This window comes from Channa argus, chromosome 11, assembly GCF_033026475.1.
Source record: "Channa argus isolate prfri chromosome 11, Channa argus male v1.0, whole genome shotgun sequence".
Lineage (NCBI taxonomy): Eukaryota > Metazoa > Chordata > Actinopteri > Anabantiformes > Channidae > Channa > Channa argus.
In genome coordinates, this window is record NC_090207.1 from 1,311,860 (window position 1) to 1,329,961 (window position 18,102).

An 18,102-nucleotide genomic window follows, 5' to 3' on the forward strand; every position below is an offset into this window, starting at 1 on the left:
TCTGTACTTCTCCATCAGCATCCTCAAAGCAAATACTGCATCTGTTGTTCTCTTTCTAGGCATGAAACCATATTGCTGCTCACAAATGCTCACCTCTGTCCTTAGCCGAGCTTCCACTACTCTTTCCCACAACTTCATTGTGTGACTCATCAGCTTTAATCCTCTGTAGTTGCCACAGCTCTGCTCATCTCCCTTGTTCTTAACAATGGGCACCAGTACACTTCTCCTCCAGTCCTCAGCATCCTCTCACTCTCCAAGATCTTGTTAAACAAACTAGTGAGAAACTCTACTGCCACCTCTCCTAGACACTTCCATACCTCTACAGGTTTGTCATCAGGACCAACTGCCTTTCCACTCTTCATCCTCTTCAACGTCCTCCTCACTTCACTCTTACTAATCTTTGCTACTTCCTGCTCCACACCTGTCACCTCTTCTACTCTTCGTTCCCTTTCATTTTCCTCGTTCATCAACTCTTCAAAGTTCTCCTTCCATCTTCCCATCACACTCCTGGCACCTGTCAATACATTTCCATCCTTATCTTTAATCACACTAACCTGCTGCACATCCTTTCCATCTCTATCTCTTTAGTGTCCAACCTAGAATACAAGTCCTTATATGCTCCTGTCCTCTTCATCTTCCTCACCACCAGAGTCATTTTACACACCACCATCCTGTATCGTCTGACTACAATCTCCCCTACCAACACTTTACAGTCACTGATCTCTTTCAGATTACAACGTCTACACAACATGTCTTCCACCTGAGTGTTTCTACCTCCGCTCTTGTACGTCACCCTATGTTCCTGCCTCTTCTGGAAGAAAATGTTCACTACAGCCATTTCCATCCTCTTTGCAAAGTCTGCCACCATCTGTCCTTCTGTGTTCCTGTCCTGAAGACCAAACCTGCCCATAACAGTCTCATCACCTCTGTTCCCTTCACAAACATTATGCTCTGCATCACTTCATCTAACTCACTCCAGAATTTCTCCTTCTCTTCTAACTCACATCCTACCTGTGGGGCATAACCACTCACAACGTTGAACATCACCCCTTCAACTTCCAGCTTCAGACTCATCAACCTGTCTGACACTCTTTTCACCTCTAGAACATTCCTCACCAACTCTTCCTTCAGTATAACTCCTACTCCATTTCTCTTCCTATCTGAGCCATGGTAGAACAACTTGAACCCTGCTCCTAAGCTTCTAGCTTCTCTCTCTGCCTACGAACACACCTTCCTCCTCTTCTTCTTCGTCTTCGACCAACAGTAGTCCAATTTCCACCGGTACCCTGTAGGTCAACAGCACCGGTCGCGGTCGTTGTTAACCCGGCCCCGACCGATACGGTATGGAAGTCTTTGTCACGATTCGCATGTTTGATTTGGCATGTGTTTTACATCGGATGCCCTTCCTGCCACAACCCTCTGCATTTATCCAGACTTGGGACTGGCACAAGAAGACACTGGCTTGTGCCCCCTTGCGGTTGCATTATGTTTGAATTACATTATCTGTTTCACTAAGTTTACGGTCAATCACATAGGGACCAGAAAACTTAGCCTGAAAGCCAGAACCAGCAATGGGCAGTAGAACTAACACACGGTCACCTGGGTGAAAAACCTGCGCAAATTTGCCTTCATCTTGGTCTGAGCAGCTGAAACCGATTCACGAGCTACATCACAGGCCTGATGTAGTCTCTCTCTAAACAAACTAACATAATCCAGAATGTTCGTTTCTGGACTTGGCTTCTCTGAGAACCATTTCTCACAGAACAAACGCAATGGGCCGCGCACAGTATGGCCAAAAACTAAATCGGATGGGCTAAAACCCAAAGACTCCTGAGGAGTTTCCCGCACAGCGAATAGCAGCAGCGGTAGCCCCTCATCCCACTCACGGTTAGACTCAGTCCAGAACTTCCGAATCATGCTTTTCAACGTTTGGTGAAATCTTTCTAATGCGCCCTGACTCTCTGGATGATACGCGCTGGATTTTTGGTGCTTAATATTGAGCTCGGTCATAGCTTGTGCAAATACTTTAGACATGAAGTTTGATCCTTGGTCACTCTGAATATGCTTTGGGAGGCCGAATGTTGAGAAAAACTTGACCAGAGCTCTCACGATAGGACGAGCTTTCAACGAGCGTAGTGGCACAGCCTCAGGAAAACGCGTCGCCGCACACATTATTGTCAGGATGTATTGATTGCCGGATTTTGTTTTTGGTAATGGACCAACACAATCTACAATGACATGTTCAAATGGTTCTCCAAGAACAGGGATCGGTCGTAACGGAGCGGCAGGGATTAACTGATTGGGTTTACCAGCCATTTGGCAGGTGTGGCAAGAACGGCAGAATTTCACAACATCGGATTTAAGTCCAGGCCAGAAAAAGTAACGAAGGACACGATTATAAGTTTTTTTATGCCTAAGTGGCCGGACATGTTATGATCATGTGCTAGACTCAGAACTTGGAGACGAAAAGGCTGAGGGACAACAATTTGACACACGGAGTCATGTGTGGAACCAGAGCTCGGAAACCAGCGGCGCATTAGAAAACCATCATCTAACAAGTAACACACAAACTTTTCACATGTGACATTTTTGATTTGGGACACACAGTGAGACAACGTTGGATCCGATTGCTGCGCTCTAATTAACTGATCTGTGTCTACTGAGAGAGACAGCATCTTATCATCAGGCTGTAAATCAATGCAAACAGATTCATTGGAGTTTTTACACGCTGATGACAAACTTGTAGGATCAGAGTTGCTCATGAACGAGTCACTGAGATCCACCAAGTTTCCAAACTTTCGTGCTTGCGCACGGGTTACAGCGCACACGGGAAACACAGGGGGCGAGTTTAGCGCAGTAGGATCAGACTCTCACACATCAGTGCTCGGAATTTCAGTAACTTCCAGAGATGGAAAAACTTTTCCACCCGCCAAATCATTTCCGAGTATAAGATCTATTCCTGCAATCGGTAACTGATCTCGCACAGCAATTTTACACGTGCCCTTCACGAAATCGGAAGACAGCTGAACAAAATGCAAAGGCGCACGCATTACTGACATTTTCACTCCCCGCGCCAAAAATATCTGACCCGCAGTAAGACTGAGCTGAGAAGGGCAACACATCCCCACGAATCAGGGACTGTTTTGCACCGGTATCTCTCAAATAGTGATGTGCACTTGACTTTTCTCTCCCACCAGAGAAACAAAACCATGAGAGACAAAAGGTTCAAAATCTTCATCAATGTTGTTATTTCTCGGCTCCACTGAAGGTGTGGAGAGCGGCCTGCTTTATATTAGCGCTATGGGGGATGGAGATTTGGAAATTTTGGAGTCTGAAGCATCTATGCGGGAACGATGAACGCTTGTCTGAGATTTTATTTTTCTTTCAGAATAAGCCAAATCACGACCAACTGGGGAAGTGAAAACATTTTTATGGGTTAACGCAAACTCGTCTGCTAAGACAGCAGCCGCAGAAAGAGAATGCTGGATTGCGTACAGAATGTTGGGTTGGTTAGAAGTGGCAGAGGTCGGGGCGCTGGACTGCTGCCATCTGTTATAAATGGAGAAGGGACCTCCATCCTGTCCAATCAGGTGGCGACATTGAGTTTGAATGGACCAATGGACCACGTGTGGCTCAACCCCACCCCCCTCAGACACACCCACACAAAAACACACCCACACAAAAACACACCCACACAAAACACGCCCACACAAAAACACAGGAGGAGGAGAAAAAGACAACATAACAATAACACACATAGTGGTATCAGAGTAAAGGGGGCTGAATACAAATACACAACACACTTTTCAGATATTAATTTGATAAAACCATTGATCATTTTCCTTTCACTTTGTGTTGGTCTATAACATAAAATCCCAATAAAATACATTTACATTTGTGGTTGTAACTTGACACAATGTGGAAAATGTTAAGGGGTATAAATACTTTCACTGTAAAAATGGAGAGAGACCACCACCAAACAGTTCACTCTGGTGCAGACAGCCACTAAGTTTCATCCTGTGAAGCCCTAAAAGCAAACAGTAATGTGAGACACATCTGACTGCATGTTCAGGGGAAAATCAGAGTTTACTTAATATGTGACAATAAAGTTTTAGCAACTACGAGCAGAAAACAAAGCTTTAACATTATGCTGCTATTTAAACTGAGACTCTCTTCTTGCTGTAAAACTTGACTAAAGTCGTAGGAGCTGTAGACCTGAATGTTTCGTTATCTGCTGAGCTACTTCTGCTAGATGCACAACTGAAGCATTTACATTTGAACTTACTGTGTTAAGTCATCAGCAGTCTGCACTGCTGCCTCACTATTTAAGGTAGTGCAACTTTTTTGTAACTAAGAAATAAATTACTTAAGGTGAAAATTCAAAATACAATTTATTTCAAGGGTTTCTGCTGTTAAATTATGTGAAAAAAGCCAGAGGAAGAATGCAGTTCCATGTGAGTACTATGAAGTGACAGAAAGGGATTCTGGGACTCTGCAGCAGAAAGACACTGTGGATAATGTTGTGAGCAGACTTACAGGGAAGAGTGCAGAACCAGACAGGCAAGTGCTGCCCTCTACTGGAGAGAACTGGTAACAAATGGAAATGGTTGCCAGGGAAGGTGGAGGACCAGATAAAACAGGGAGGTGAACAGGTGGAGCATCTCAGAGGTCCAGGACTACAGGTGAGTCATAGATTTGGCAGAATACAGAAGAGCCAAACCCAGAGGACTGGGTCTGCTGTCACCTGGATCTGTGCGTTGTCCAGACCACTTGAAGTTTAATATCTTTTGTGTACTTGTCTGTTTCTATCTAAGACATTTGTCACATTAAGAGCATTAAATAAGTCCAGAGTGGCAATAATTAGGTAGAACACAGAGGCTTAGCCCCAGGTAATGTCCAAAGCTGTGTAAAGTGAGTCCACAAAGGTCCAATTAGGACACAGAGACTGGATTCAGAGTGACAGTGTCAGAGATACAAACAAAAGACAAGAAAATCTATTACAAATATAAATAGACAAAGAAATAATTTACCAAATTTAGTGAAGAGCAAAAATCACAGCACCACTTACATTTACTCCTGTAGAGTTTGATTAACTCCACTCATCCATCATTCAGAGGGAATCACACTGCTGACTAAAGGAAAATTGGGCGTAGGGCTGAAGGAGGTAAATGAAAGATGCTTGTTGTTGTTTAGCACCAGATCCTCCTGATGTCATCACCAAACTTTTAAACATCTCACAAACTACTACTGCTCATTTTAAGGAATCAGAGACTCTGGCTGGTCTGCAGTGGTTTAGCTACATAGACATTTCGAGCCATCGGGTGCAAATGCTGCTTCTTCTGTTTTGCAGACTGTGGGACACACAAAGAAGAAAACGGAGTAAAATCTGCTGGGAGCAACAAAGGTCCTGACTTGGTTCCGGAACCGTATTAATTCCCTTCACAGTACGATACTGATGACAGTGATCACAGGAAGACGCCTGTTTGCCAGGAATCTGTGACTTTGCTAGTTCACTTATTTCTTTTCAGGATAAAACTGAATAAAGACTCTTGTTACAACAAACATCTGTGCTTCAGTCTTCAGACTGCACTGATGCTCTGTGTGACTGTTGGTCTGCAGGTTTCTCTGCTAAGAAATAAACTACAAAAAACACTGATCTCTTATTGGGTTTTATTTCAACTCTCACCACAGATAAAATGCATCTTTTACATTACAAAACATGTGATGATCATCACTTAGCATCAAACAGGATTTTTAAGCCACATGTGAAGTTAACATCTCACATCCGACAGTTTGTTCACATCCCATAACACTCAATGCTACACCTGCATGTTTGTAGGCCATAAGGTTCAAGAGTTAAATTATTTCCTGTGGAGAAAAGTGGAATTCATGTCCAAAGTCAAAGCCAAGATGACTGTAATGGCAGTAAACACAGCAGCTTGGAGCTGTGAATCCACTGGCTCAATCAAATCCTCCACAAAAGTCCAGTTACAGTCCAACAGTTCACTGAGTGATTTTCTGTTAAGGGAAACATTTCCATTTATCTGAAAGCTGAAGATATTTTGGGACCATGTGGAGGCATATATCATCTACTCCTCTGGACTTCATTGATATCAAAACTTACTTGGTTACTGCACATTACAATAAAAACACACAGTCACAAAAAACATAAAAACATGTAAATAATAAGCAACATTTCAGGAAGAGAGTGGACTTTCCAAATCAACCATATATGTAAAATGAAGAAGAACAAAACTGTTCACTCTGATTAAAAACAGCAAAAAGAGGATGATCACAGACTCAAAGATTGTCTGTGATCAACTTTCCACAGAAACAGTCTCTATTGAATCAGGACTCAGTCTAATCAGTGTGAAACAGAGCTCATGTTAAAAACACTACAAGAGATGAAAGAGATTTAAAAATGTCTGAAAACTGATCTGAAATGAAAAGAACAAGTTTTTTCAGTAGAAACAAACTTAAAGCTACATGAACATTTTCTGCCCAGTTTATTTCAGATTAATATGACTATGATTAATATGAACTCCCTAAGAATCCAAACCACCACATCACCAAATTACACCTGTCAGTCAATGGAATTATGTTTTAACATGATTCACTTTTGGAATCATTTAGAAAATAATCCCTTCAAAGTTTCCCAAACACCTCTGTGTTCTTTTGGAAGGTTTTGCATCAATTCACTCATTTCTGTTTCATGCGTTTCCTCCAGTTGTTTTCTCTCCTCCTCATTTTTCATGTTCTTCATTTCCTCTTCCTGTTTTTCCAATAAAGCACAGATTTGTTTCAGATTTTCACTCTTTGTAGACACAGATTTATAGAAGCTCATCGTACGTTCTTTCATTGCCTTTAAGATGTTGTACTGCTCATCTTTGTCTTTCATCTGTTTCTCGTGCTCTGTTTTCTGAGCTGCAAATTCTTCTGTGAGTTTTTGTTTGAATTCATTAAACTCTTCAGCTTGTTTTCTGGCCTCCTCTTCATGTGTCTTCTTCAGTTTCTCCAGTTCTTTCTCATATTTTTCTTTCATGTCTTTTCTCTCTTTTTCCTCTTGTTGTCGTCTGATACAATCTTCTTCTTTTCTTTTCTTTTCATAACTTTCTCTCTCCTTCTCATATTCTTCTTGGAGTCTTTTCAGTTTTGTTTTCTCCTCCGCTTGTCTCTTTTCATCTTCTTGATCTCGTTTTTTCCACCACTCTTTTTGTGTTTTCTCCCAGTTCTCTCGGTCTTTTCTCATATCTTCTCTACTCTGCACCAGCTTTTTATCAATCGTTTCCTTTTCCTCTGATTCTGATTTGATCTTTTCCTCCAAAGCTGCAAGTTTATTTTCCCACTCCTGTCGCTGATTTTCTTCCTGCTTTTTCCTGACTTTGTCTTCTTCTTCTCTCTCTTCCTGTTCTCTCTTTCTCTGTTCACGCTCCTTCTTTATCTTTTCCTCCTTTTCCTGAAGTTGTTGTTCTCTCAGTTTTCTCTCTGCTTCAATTAACTTTGTCTGTTCTTCCATTCTTCTTTTCATCGCTTCCTTTTCTTCCTCATGTTTTTTCTCAAGTTCCTCCTTCTCTTTCTTCATCTCTTCTTCTTTCTCCTTCAGGATTCTCTCCACTTCTTTGTTTATTGCTGCTTCAGCCTCTTGCAACATCTCATTCGTGTAACAGTTGCCTCCATTTTCCTTCACCATAGTGTCGATCTTTGTTATCAGCTCAGTCACTTGTGTGTGATTGTCTTCATCATAGTTATTAAACACATGGTATCTGTCTCCACAGTCAGAGATCAGCTTCTTAAAAGAATCATCACAGTCCTCTTTGATATAATCCTCAATCGACCGGTTCTCATGTTTCAGTGTATCTCCTCTTGTAAAAAGAATGATGGTGAATTTTTCTGAATTCTTCCCAAAACCATCTTTAATGAGTTTTAACGTCTCCTTCTCCTCTTGTGTGAATCTTCCAATCTGTAACACCAACAGGAAGACATGTGGTCCTGGAGCCAGAAGACTGATACATTTCACCATCTCCTCATTAACTTCTTCCTGAGACAATTCTGTATCAAACAAACCAGGAGTATCGACCACAACAACAGGACAAGAGTTAACTTCACTCTTTGCTTTCTGACAACGTTTGGTGACTGATGTTTGACTTGATTTGGCCATAAACTCTCTTCTTCCTAGAATGGTGTTTCCTGAAGAACTCTTTCCACAGCCAGTTTTCCCTATCATCACAATCCTCAGACACTCTGGACTCTGTTCATCACCTGAAACATAAAGAGAAAGATGTTGTTGCTGTGTAGCCTTAACAGTAAAATGTACAGTGGGACATACAGTGAGTATAGAAAATAATCATTAATTTTGTTGTTTCATGGCCTGAAATGAAAAAAAAAATCCAGCTTTATTTTCTCAATTTAGGTTACAACAAACAAGTGAAAAACAAAAAAATAGTACTAAAAATTGATAGAAAAAAAAACTGGAATTACTTGATTTGGTTAAGGATCAACCCCACATCCCCACTCCCAGAGGAGCACAGCTAATCTCAAGCAGGTGAACAGTAACTCATTCAACTCTTCTGGATCATCTGTGATCAGGTGTGATGATTTAGTTCAGAAAAAAGAAGCTATTTCCAGTAAAGTGTCATATGTGAGAATGAAAGAAAAGACCAGAAATGTTGTTCGGCTTAGAGACAGTGGGACTGAAGAGGCAGAGCTGGAGGTAGCAGAGCTTAAGATGTTGAGGTTCTCTTTGGGAGAGACGAGGATGGACAGGATCAGGAATGAGGACATCAGAGGGACAGATCATGTTAGATGTTTTGGAGATAAAGTCAGAGAGGCCAGATTGAGGTGGTTTGGACATGTTCAGAGGAAAAACTGTGAATATATCGGTAGAAGGATGCTGAGGTTGGAGCTGCCAGGCAGGAGGACAGTTTAAGACTTGATTCAACTTTGCCAAAGGGCACCTGGAAGATTCTGAGGCTAAATGGAAAACAGTGCTATGGTCATATGAGAAAATTGATCTCTTTGGCCTCAATGTCGAATGGTACATGTGAACAGAAGTTACCATCCAAAGAACTCCATACCTACAGTAATGCATTGAGGTGGTAGCAGGAAAACCTGCTGCCCTCTGTCAGAAAGCTGAAGATGGGACAGTATCAAATATTCACACACAAGAACACAAATGTCTTAGTGAAACACTCCAGAGATTCCCAGAGTTTATCCTGCGAGCCTCCAGTACAAAGTCCAGATTATGTGCGTGGAGCATCTGCTCTGTCCCAAATTATCAGGACGATTTAAAGTAGAGCAAATGGGAACGTTGAAAACTTGTTTCTCAGTTGACTGCCACTGCATCATGACAGAGGGGATGATCCTTTTCTAAATCAAGTTATTCCAGTTTTTTTTTTTCATTAACTTTCAAAAATGTTGCTTTTTCCCCACTTTCACTTGTATGTTTTACATTGATTTATATAATAGACATGTACAGCATGATGGTTGCAATGGTTAATGCTGCCAGCTCACAGCTACAAGATGCCGTGTTGAAATCTGCAAACCAGCTGCAGCCTTTTGTGTGGACTTTGCAGGCTCTATACTGAAAAGACTGTTACACGTTGGATTTGTTGTATGATTAGGAAAAGACAGATGCTTAGCGGCAGCACATCTTACAGACAAATCATGACATCAACATCTCAATTTTCGTCAGGACAAGCACCAAGCTAGGACAGGAGTTATACTCAACTAGTAAGTACTGTTTGAAATTTGTTCGTTGGTTTCAGAGGTAGCTGAGTTTCTGTCATTTTTCTTGAGTCTGCTGATTTAGTCTGGTTGTTTGTAATAGTTAAGAACTGTAGGTAGAAAGTTTTGCTCTTCTGGTGAAGTGGATATTTGGTCTGTTGTTGGTGGTAGTTTCAGCTTAGTAATCACAGAGCGTTCACACCTTTGACCTAACAAAGGCACAAATTAGGTTGGTTTCAACGAGGGGGCGGATTCAGCTTTTATTAAGACCATATATAAGGAACCTGTTGGGCTGGAGCGTCAGCGTAAGTGTCAGCCTTTGTTCAGCCCTCCTTGTGTAGACCAACGGTGTAAAGACAAGCGAGTCTACCTGCGCGAGTCCACCGAGGGAGGACACTACGTAGTTCATTTCAAACTTCTTCTACTTCTATTTCTCTACTTTGCTTCACATTAACCCTTTCTACTCCGAAAAGCCTTTTCTTTGTTTTACTATGTGTTTTCAGCAGATCCCTGTTCTCCGCCGCAGACGTAGGACATGGCGCCCTACTAGGGGACGACATGTTTCTCACCTGCGCACTCTCACCCAGACCACTTTGCCACCAGCCTCTTTTTCTCTTGCCCTGTGGAACTGCCAGTCTGCAGTGAACAAGGCCGACTTCATTCCAGCTTTTGCTACACAGTCAGCTGTTCACCTGCCTGGGGGTCGGGACTGGACTTCTCATCAATGACACCTGGAAGTTTTCCTCGACAGCACCATTCAGCAATTTGTCTTCTCTGGATTATCATGCCGTTAGGATCACAGCACCGATTATAGTCCAGGTGATTGTGATATATCGACCACCGGGCCAGCTGGGGAACTTCTGCGATGAACTGGACATGTTGCTGTCCCACTTCCCGGAAGATCGCACTCCTCTCATCATCATGGGAGACCTGAACATTCACCTGGACAAACCACAGGCGGCTGATGTGTTCCCACAAAGCTGGCAACAACCTCGACGTCATCCTCATCCGGAACTGCACCACAGACAACATCTTGGTCACTCCTCTGCATGTATCAGATCATTTCTTCATTCAACTCACAGTCTTTATCAGTAGACCTTCGCAGTCTCCCACCACACTTGTAACATTCCGACGGAACGTCAGGTCTCACAACCCGGATCGATTCTCCTCGCTGGTCTCTGCAACTCTGCCCCCAACACAGGACCTCTGCATCTGCAATGCAGATGCAGCCACAGACAGTCTTTGCAATACAATTTCCTCATGTCTGGATTGTCTCTGTCCCATGTCTTCGAGACTCGCCAGTCTCTCACCTTCTAATCCGTGGCTCACTGACGGGATCCGTGAACAACGCACCACGCTCAGGAGTGCTGAGAGGAAGTGGCGCAAATCCAAGACTCCATCTTCCCTTGCTGAGTATCAGAATCTCCTTGGACCTTTTTCTCACAGTGTCACCGGGGCAAAGATCAATTACTACCAGGAGAAGCTCAGCAACACCATGGACACCAGAAAGCTGTTCTCCACTTTCAAATCACTCATCTACCCACCTTCACCTCCTCCATCTACCTCTCTCACTGCTGACAACTTTGCCGACTTTTTTACCAACAAGGTGGCAGCCATCAGCCATCAGCCACAGATGACATCCATCTAACCTCTTCCATCACTGCATTGCTCTCATCATTTGCAATTCTGACTGAGGGTGACGCGTCCACCCTCCTCCTCTCTAATCATCCGACCACCTGCACTCTGGATCCAATCCCTTCCACTCTTCTTCGAGCAGTTGCACCTGCACTAATGCCAGCTATTACAAAAGTCATCAACACATCTCTCAAAACAGGGACTTTTCCAACCTCTTTCAACCAGGCCTTGATTACCCCACTGCTCAAGAAGCCTTCTCTTGATCCCTCTGTAGTGGAGAATTACAGACCTGTCTCCCTCCTTCCTTTTCTGGCCAAGACTATGGAACGATCAGTCTTCAACCAACTGTCAGACTTCCTTTCCAAGAACAACCTCCTCGATGTCAACCAGTCTGGCTTCAACAGGGATCACTCCACAGAAACAACACTCCTGACTGTTGTGGAATATCTTCGAGCTGCAAAAGCCAAAGGTCAATCATCTGTCTTAATTCTACTTGATCTATCATCAGCCTTTGACACTGTGAACCATCAGATACTCTACTCCACACTCTCTGACTTGGGCATCTCTGGATCAGCTCTAGACTGTCTTTGTTCTTACCTAACGGAACGAACCTTCAAGGTATCCTGGCGGGGGCATCTTTCTAACTCTCATAGCCTCTGTACCGGTGTGCCGCAGGGCTCAATTCTTGGTCCTCTCCTCTTTTCTATCTATATTTCATCCCTAGGTGACATCATTCACTCACATGGTCTTTCCTATCACTGCTACGCTGATGACAGATAGCTCTTCCTGTCCTTTCTACCGGACGCCTCCACTGTCTCATCACGCATTTCTGACTGTCTCTCAGACATCTCAGCCTGGATGGGTGAGAGACACCTTCAACTCAACCTCTCCAAGACCGAAGTCCTTGTCTTCCCAGCCAGACCTTCGACACAACACAACATCAGCATCAACATTGGATCTACAGTGATTGTCCCCACTAATTCGGCCAAAAATCTGTGGGTCATCATCGACAACCAACTGAGCTTTAAGGACCACATCTCCTCAGTCTCTAGGGCAGCAGATTTGCTCTTTACAACATCAGGAAGATCAGACCCTACATCACGGAATATACAACCCAACTCATTGTACAGGCGCTGGTCACATTTCATCTTGATTACTGCAACGCTTTGTTGATGTGTTACCAGTATCCACCATCAAACCCTTACAGATGATCCAAAATGCAGCAGCTCGCCTCATTTTTAATCAGCCAAAAAAGACCCATGTCACACCACTTTTTAGATCTCTACACTGGCTTCATGTAGCTGCTCGCATCAGGTTCAAAGTTCTGTCTCTTGCTCACAGGGTGGTTAACTCGACAGCTCCCGCTTCCCTCAACTCACTCATTCAAGTCTACAATCCTTCTCGCCCGCTGCGGTCTGCCAACGAACAACGTCTGGTGGTCCCAGCACCGCATAGAAGACACCAAGCAAAACTGTTTAGCGCAATGATCCCACGATGGTGGAACGAGCTACCAAACGCTGCACGCTCAGCTGACTCTCTCCCAATATTCAAAAAAACTGCTGAAAAATGAATTCTTCCGCATCTTCCTATGCACTTAAATCTCTTTAAAAAAAAAAAAACTTTCGGCTCTCTGGCACTTGTATCTCGTAAACTGTGAACACTGTGAATGTTTTCTCCTTGACTTAGATTTTTGCTGCCTTGTACCTCACTTGTAAGTCGCTTTGGATAAAAGCGTCTGCTAAATTACTAAATGTAAATGTAAATGTAAATGTCCCACCTCTAAAACCCACTGCAACTGCTGAAACAAAAATGATTTACTTACCATGGATCATGCTTTTCTTTTTCAGACCTTCCAGTTCAGCCTGTTGTTGTAAGATTTTCTGTATTTGGACATGTGCAAATGTTTCTGTTGTAAAGCCGGTTGGTTTACTCTCACATGTTGTCATGTTTTCAGCAACCTGCAACACCTCAGAGACCTGCTTCTTGTCCCTGATGTCGAGAACAACAGATCTTCCTCCACAGCTCTGACAGAGATCCTGGATCTCCTTGTTTCTCTGTAAAAAGTTAACAACACCTGGAGCTGTAGGATCTGAGTCCACAGTGAACAGAATCATGGTGAAGTCATTGACTCGAGAGCTGAATGTGTTCTGGATGGTCTGTAACTCTCCCTTGTCTTCATCAGTGAGGGGACCCACAGGTAGGACCAGGATGAAGGCATGGACCCCCTCAGGATCACAGAGGGAGATACACCTGAATGATTCCTCCATCACTGTCTCCTGAGGTTTTCCATACAAGGCAGGCAGCTCCACCAGGGAAACCCAACGTCCACACACCTCTCCCTGATTTTTAACACACTCTGATGAGTTGGAGGCTGAATGAAGCTCTGTCTGACCTAAAATGGCCTTGGCTGCTGAGGTCTTCATTTCTTCATCTCTCCCACACAGAACCAGGTTTAAAGCTGGTTTGGATCCTGTCAAAGGATCAGTTTCTTGGTCTATTGTCAGATATCCTCCTCTGTTGTCACTCACTGTATCTTCCATTTTTTGCATCAAGTCTTGCAGGTCAGTTTTTGAAAGGTCCTTTTTATCAAGACTGATTCTGTGTTGCCTTTGTTTGCAGTCTTCAATGAGTTTTTTCACTGACTTATTCTCTCTCTCTTCGTCATGTGTGATGACCACTGAGTATTTAAAAGCATCTTGATCAAACAAACTCAGGATGATCTTCAGAGTGTTTCTGTTTTTTTCAGTAAAATCAGAAGGTTTCACTATCAGCAGCAGAACATTTGGTCCAGGAGGACAAAGAGAGACACAGTTCTTCATCTCTTCTCGCACTGCTTCCACAGACAGACTGAAGACATCTGGAGTTTTCACTACTGTTAATGGTTTTCCTCTCCACTCTCCACTGGCAGCCTGACATTGTTTCCATGCAAAGACTTTAGGGACAGAAAACTCTTTTTTCCTCATGATGAAGTTCCCTAGTGCTGTTTTTTTGTCCTCACTTTTTCCAACCAGCACAATCCTGAGTCCGTGTGCTGTAATTAAAAAATAAATAAATACATAGATGAGTTTGAAAATGGACTTTTGAAACTGTAATGATCATATTTTCTATTCATTCAACATGTTCCATTACATATGATTTTAGAAGAATCAATGGCAGTGATCAGAGAAGACTTTCATTGCCTCAGGTTGTTAAAAAATCATCCTTCAGGTCAATTTGAACCACACTGTTAGCTACAGACAGATCTGTTTAAACTGGTGCTTTGACATTTATTTGACCATTTACAAATTGTTGAGTCTCTTTCTTTACCACACATGATATCAATTTACTTATCTAACATCATTTTATTTTACCAGGTTAAAGTTTTGTGAATCATCTTTAGACAATAAAAATGCTATTTACTGTTTCTACCGAAACACATTCATCTGCCATTTACTGTAATATTGCAGTATTAGTAATTATCTGCTTCATTTTGATGGCATTTATCAATTGTCCATTTCTAGGTTTTGCAGTGGTTCTTTTTTTATTTTATTCACCTAAAAGCACAGTTGGGAAGTTACAAACTACAAGTATTTCATGATTGTACTTCATACAACTTTATAACAGAAATTTCTGTCCTTTCTGTTCCTTACATTTTTGAAACAGGCTTGTTCCTTTACTTTTAATGCACTTGAGGGAAAATGTTTTGTTTAAATCACTGTGCAGCTGTAATGACTAGAAGCATTGTAAGTTTAGCTTAGCTATCCTCACATGTTACATGTTTGTAACTTATTTAAAGAGTTGGATCTCTGTGATTGACAGCATCCTGCAGCCCTCTCACATAGTTTCCCTACAATGACTTGATGCAGCATGTGGATCCTGGGTTCGTGTGTTTGCGCCTGCCTCTGCATGCGTACAGACAAAGGCTGTTTTAGGGGTGGCCAGGGGGGCCCATTAAAGTCTTCGTCCTTTGTGACGATGACCACTCAGTATTTAAAAACCTCTTGACAAAAGATACTCTGGAGGAATTTCAGAGGATTTTGTTTGTCTCTGTTCCTCAGTGAAACCTTCTGATTTCACTATCAGCAGCAGACCATTTAGTCCAAGAGGACAAAGACACACACTACAACATATTTTAGCTGGTCAGTTTGCTGAAGCAGCTCCTGAAATAATACAGTTTTTAAATAATTTCAATTATTTTTAAAAATGTATCCCTGTATTCCGTCCAAAAATTGGTTTAAACTGAAAAACCTTTTTAAAAAGGATAATGAAATCTCCTATAGTTTATCTGGAAAAAGGATAAATCAAAGCCTTCCCCGGGTGGGTGGTAGTGGTGCTGGTGCAGTACTACTGAACATTTAACAGCCTCTTGATGAAACACACTCTGGTAGAATTTCAGTGGTTTTCTCTGCTCCTCAGTGAACCAGAAAGTTCAACTACAAATCATATACAAATCACTCTCACTGCAGCTTTTCTACACAATGACACTTGGATTAGAACTAAATATTCAGTGTTGATAATGATTAAATTGCTCTCATCACTTTCCAAAAACTATTTCTGTACTTACCAGCTGGATCCAAGTTGAACTCTCTTACTTGACCAACAGGTGAAACAGAAGCTGCATCTTCAAAGACTTCCCAGCTCACATGATCTCCATTGTTCTCTTTCACTATTTTGTCTATGACCGATAACAAGTGTTGATGTTCAAGGTTCTTGTGCCAAAACAACCTGTGTCTACATTTTCTGACTATGTCTCCTAATGGTGGATCAGTGGATCCTGAACTCTCCTCTCTGGGTGTTGATATCAGGACTGTTGAATGATCAAATGATCGATCACTAAAGTTTTCAAGAATTGACTGAAGCTTCTTAGTTTTTTCCTCAGTGAAGTCTTCAGGCTGTAGAACCAGCAGAAACACATGAGGTCCAGGAGCAGAGAGATGTTTAATGTTTTCTACATGTTCTGTCAGGCCGTGTAGGGACATGTCAGGATGCAGCAAATCTGGGGTGTTGATGAGAAGGATTTCTTTCTCCTTTAACCCTCCTCTGACTCTCACACAGTCGTGTGGTTCTTCATCAGTGTTGAACTTAGCTTCTCCCAGTATGAAGTTCCCCACTGAGCTCCTCTCAGACCAGCTGTTCCCCAGCAGAACAACCCTCAGCTCAGACACTGTAATGATAATTATTTAAATAGTAATTGAAATAGCAATAGCAGCTGTTTCTGTGCAGTTTACTATCAATTAACTTTTGTCCCATGTAAAAATCCCTTTTCCATAATAAATCAATCCACTGTACTTTAGACAAAAAACATTTGTTTGTATTCAATTCAATGTAACTTTATTTATATAGCACCAATTCACAACAAAGTCATCTCAAGGCACTTTACAGAATAAAGTCAAGACTATTTACCTTAATTCTGATTAGCAATGACTTCATGACCTTCTTTATGAATAAAATTGTAGCTATTGGAGAAAAAAATTCACCAGATCCTCCCCCCAAATATTACAGATAGATCTTCATGTATGATATACATATTAATACTAAAAGGAATAACTGACTTCAGTAACTTTGGAGCTTATCTAGGCAAGTTGACATTGTGTTGTGTTTTGGAGGAATTTACAATAACGGACTAAACAGCAGTTAGGGGAAAAATTCCACTACAGCAGATGCTTAAGTTAAACGGGGCAACTGTAGCTCAGTTGGCAAGTCGTCCTCAGACCACAGGGTGAGTTTTTGTCATCATTTGCTTCACCATATAGTAGTCATGAAATCATTTCTTTAACTTTGTTTTGCTTTTGTTTTGTTTGTTTTTTTAGTTTATGTTTAGTTTATGTTTTTTTTTATGTTTTTTTTTTAGTTTATCTCAAGAGTTCAGTGTCACCACAGCAGATCAATGTCTGCATGTTGATTTCGCAGAGTTTTTACACCGGATGTCTTTCCTGACACAACCTTCCCCAATTTCTACTGGGCTCGGACCGGCACTGCACAGCTGGGGAGGGGTTGCTGTTAGGGGTTCAGCGTCTTAAACAAGGACGCTTGGACATATAGCCGGGTCCGGGGATCGAACCCCTCAAGGTGGAATTTTTCCACTAACTGCTCTTTAGGCCGTTATTGTAAATTCCTCCAAAACACAACACAATGTCAACTTGCCTAGATAAGCTCCAAAGTTACTGGAGTCACAGTTATTCCTTTTAGTATTGACCAGTGAAGAAAAAGGTGCTTTGGGTCACACAAGTGAAACATTAGTTATGACAAAGTCTGGGAGAAACCTTTTGAAGAAGGTTTTTCACTGAGGTCAAAAACCATCCAAATCCAGCTTATGCACAAACATCAAGCACAAAGATCAGTGTTTGACCCTGTTCTCTTCCTACTCAGCAAGTTCCAGCTTTTACTCTGAGTTACAGAATCTCCAAGTACAGACTGAATGGCTACAAACACTCTTTTATTCCGTCCTGCATCAGCATCAATGACATCATCTAATGTGAAATACCATTGGCCACAGGTCCTTGAAAAGGTCCCAACCCACTCAGCCTTCATGTATTTTATTGCTGTGCTGCCAGTGTAGCTGATGTGCAGTCTGCAGTTTGATGTTCTGTGTAATATACTATACTATGATTAGGACTATACTTTTATTTATCTAGTAGTGCTGCTATTTCAGCTGTGGGTTTGTAACTGCTCTGCTGTTAATGCAGCATTGTTATTTTCACCATCTGTACTGTCTGTTATGTTGCTGAGCCCACAACAAATTTCACTAAGGAGACAAATAAAGTA

At 42.0% G+C, this 18,102-nt stretch overlaps 1 protein-coding gene across 11 annotated transcripts in view; it reads right to left on the reverse strand.

Annotated features, from left to right (window-relative positions):
- The window catches only part of LOC137135790 (uncharacterized), a 191,457-nt gene that overhangs the window by 15,997 nt on the left and 157,358 nt on the right, over positions 1 to 18,102 (reverse strand). For 10 of the 11 annotated variants that reach the window (XM_067520369.1, XM_067520370.1, XM_067520376.1 and 7 more), the window contains one exon: positions 15,902 to 16,501. In XM_067520369.1, the coding sequence (XP_067376470.1) occupies positions 15,902 to 16,501 (600 nt within the window). Of the gene's footprint in view, positions 1 to 5,653; positions 8,260 to 13,180; positions 14,390 to 15,901; positions 16,502 to 18,102 lie in introns of those variants that run through there. The other variant, XM_067520375.1, reaches the window with a different exon arrangement.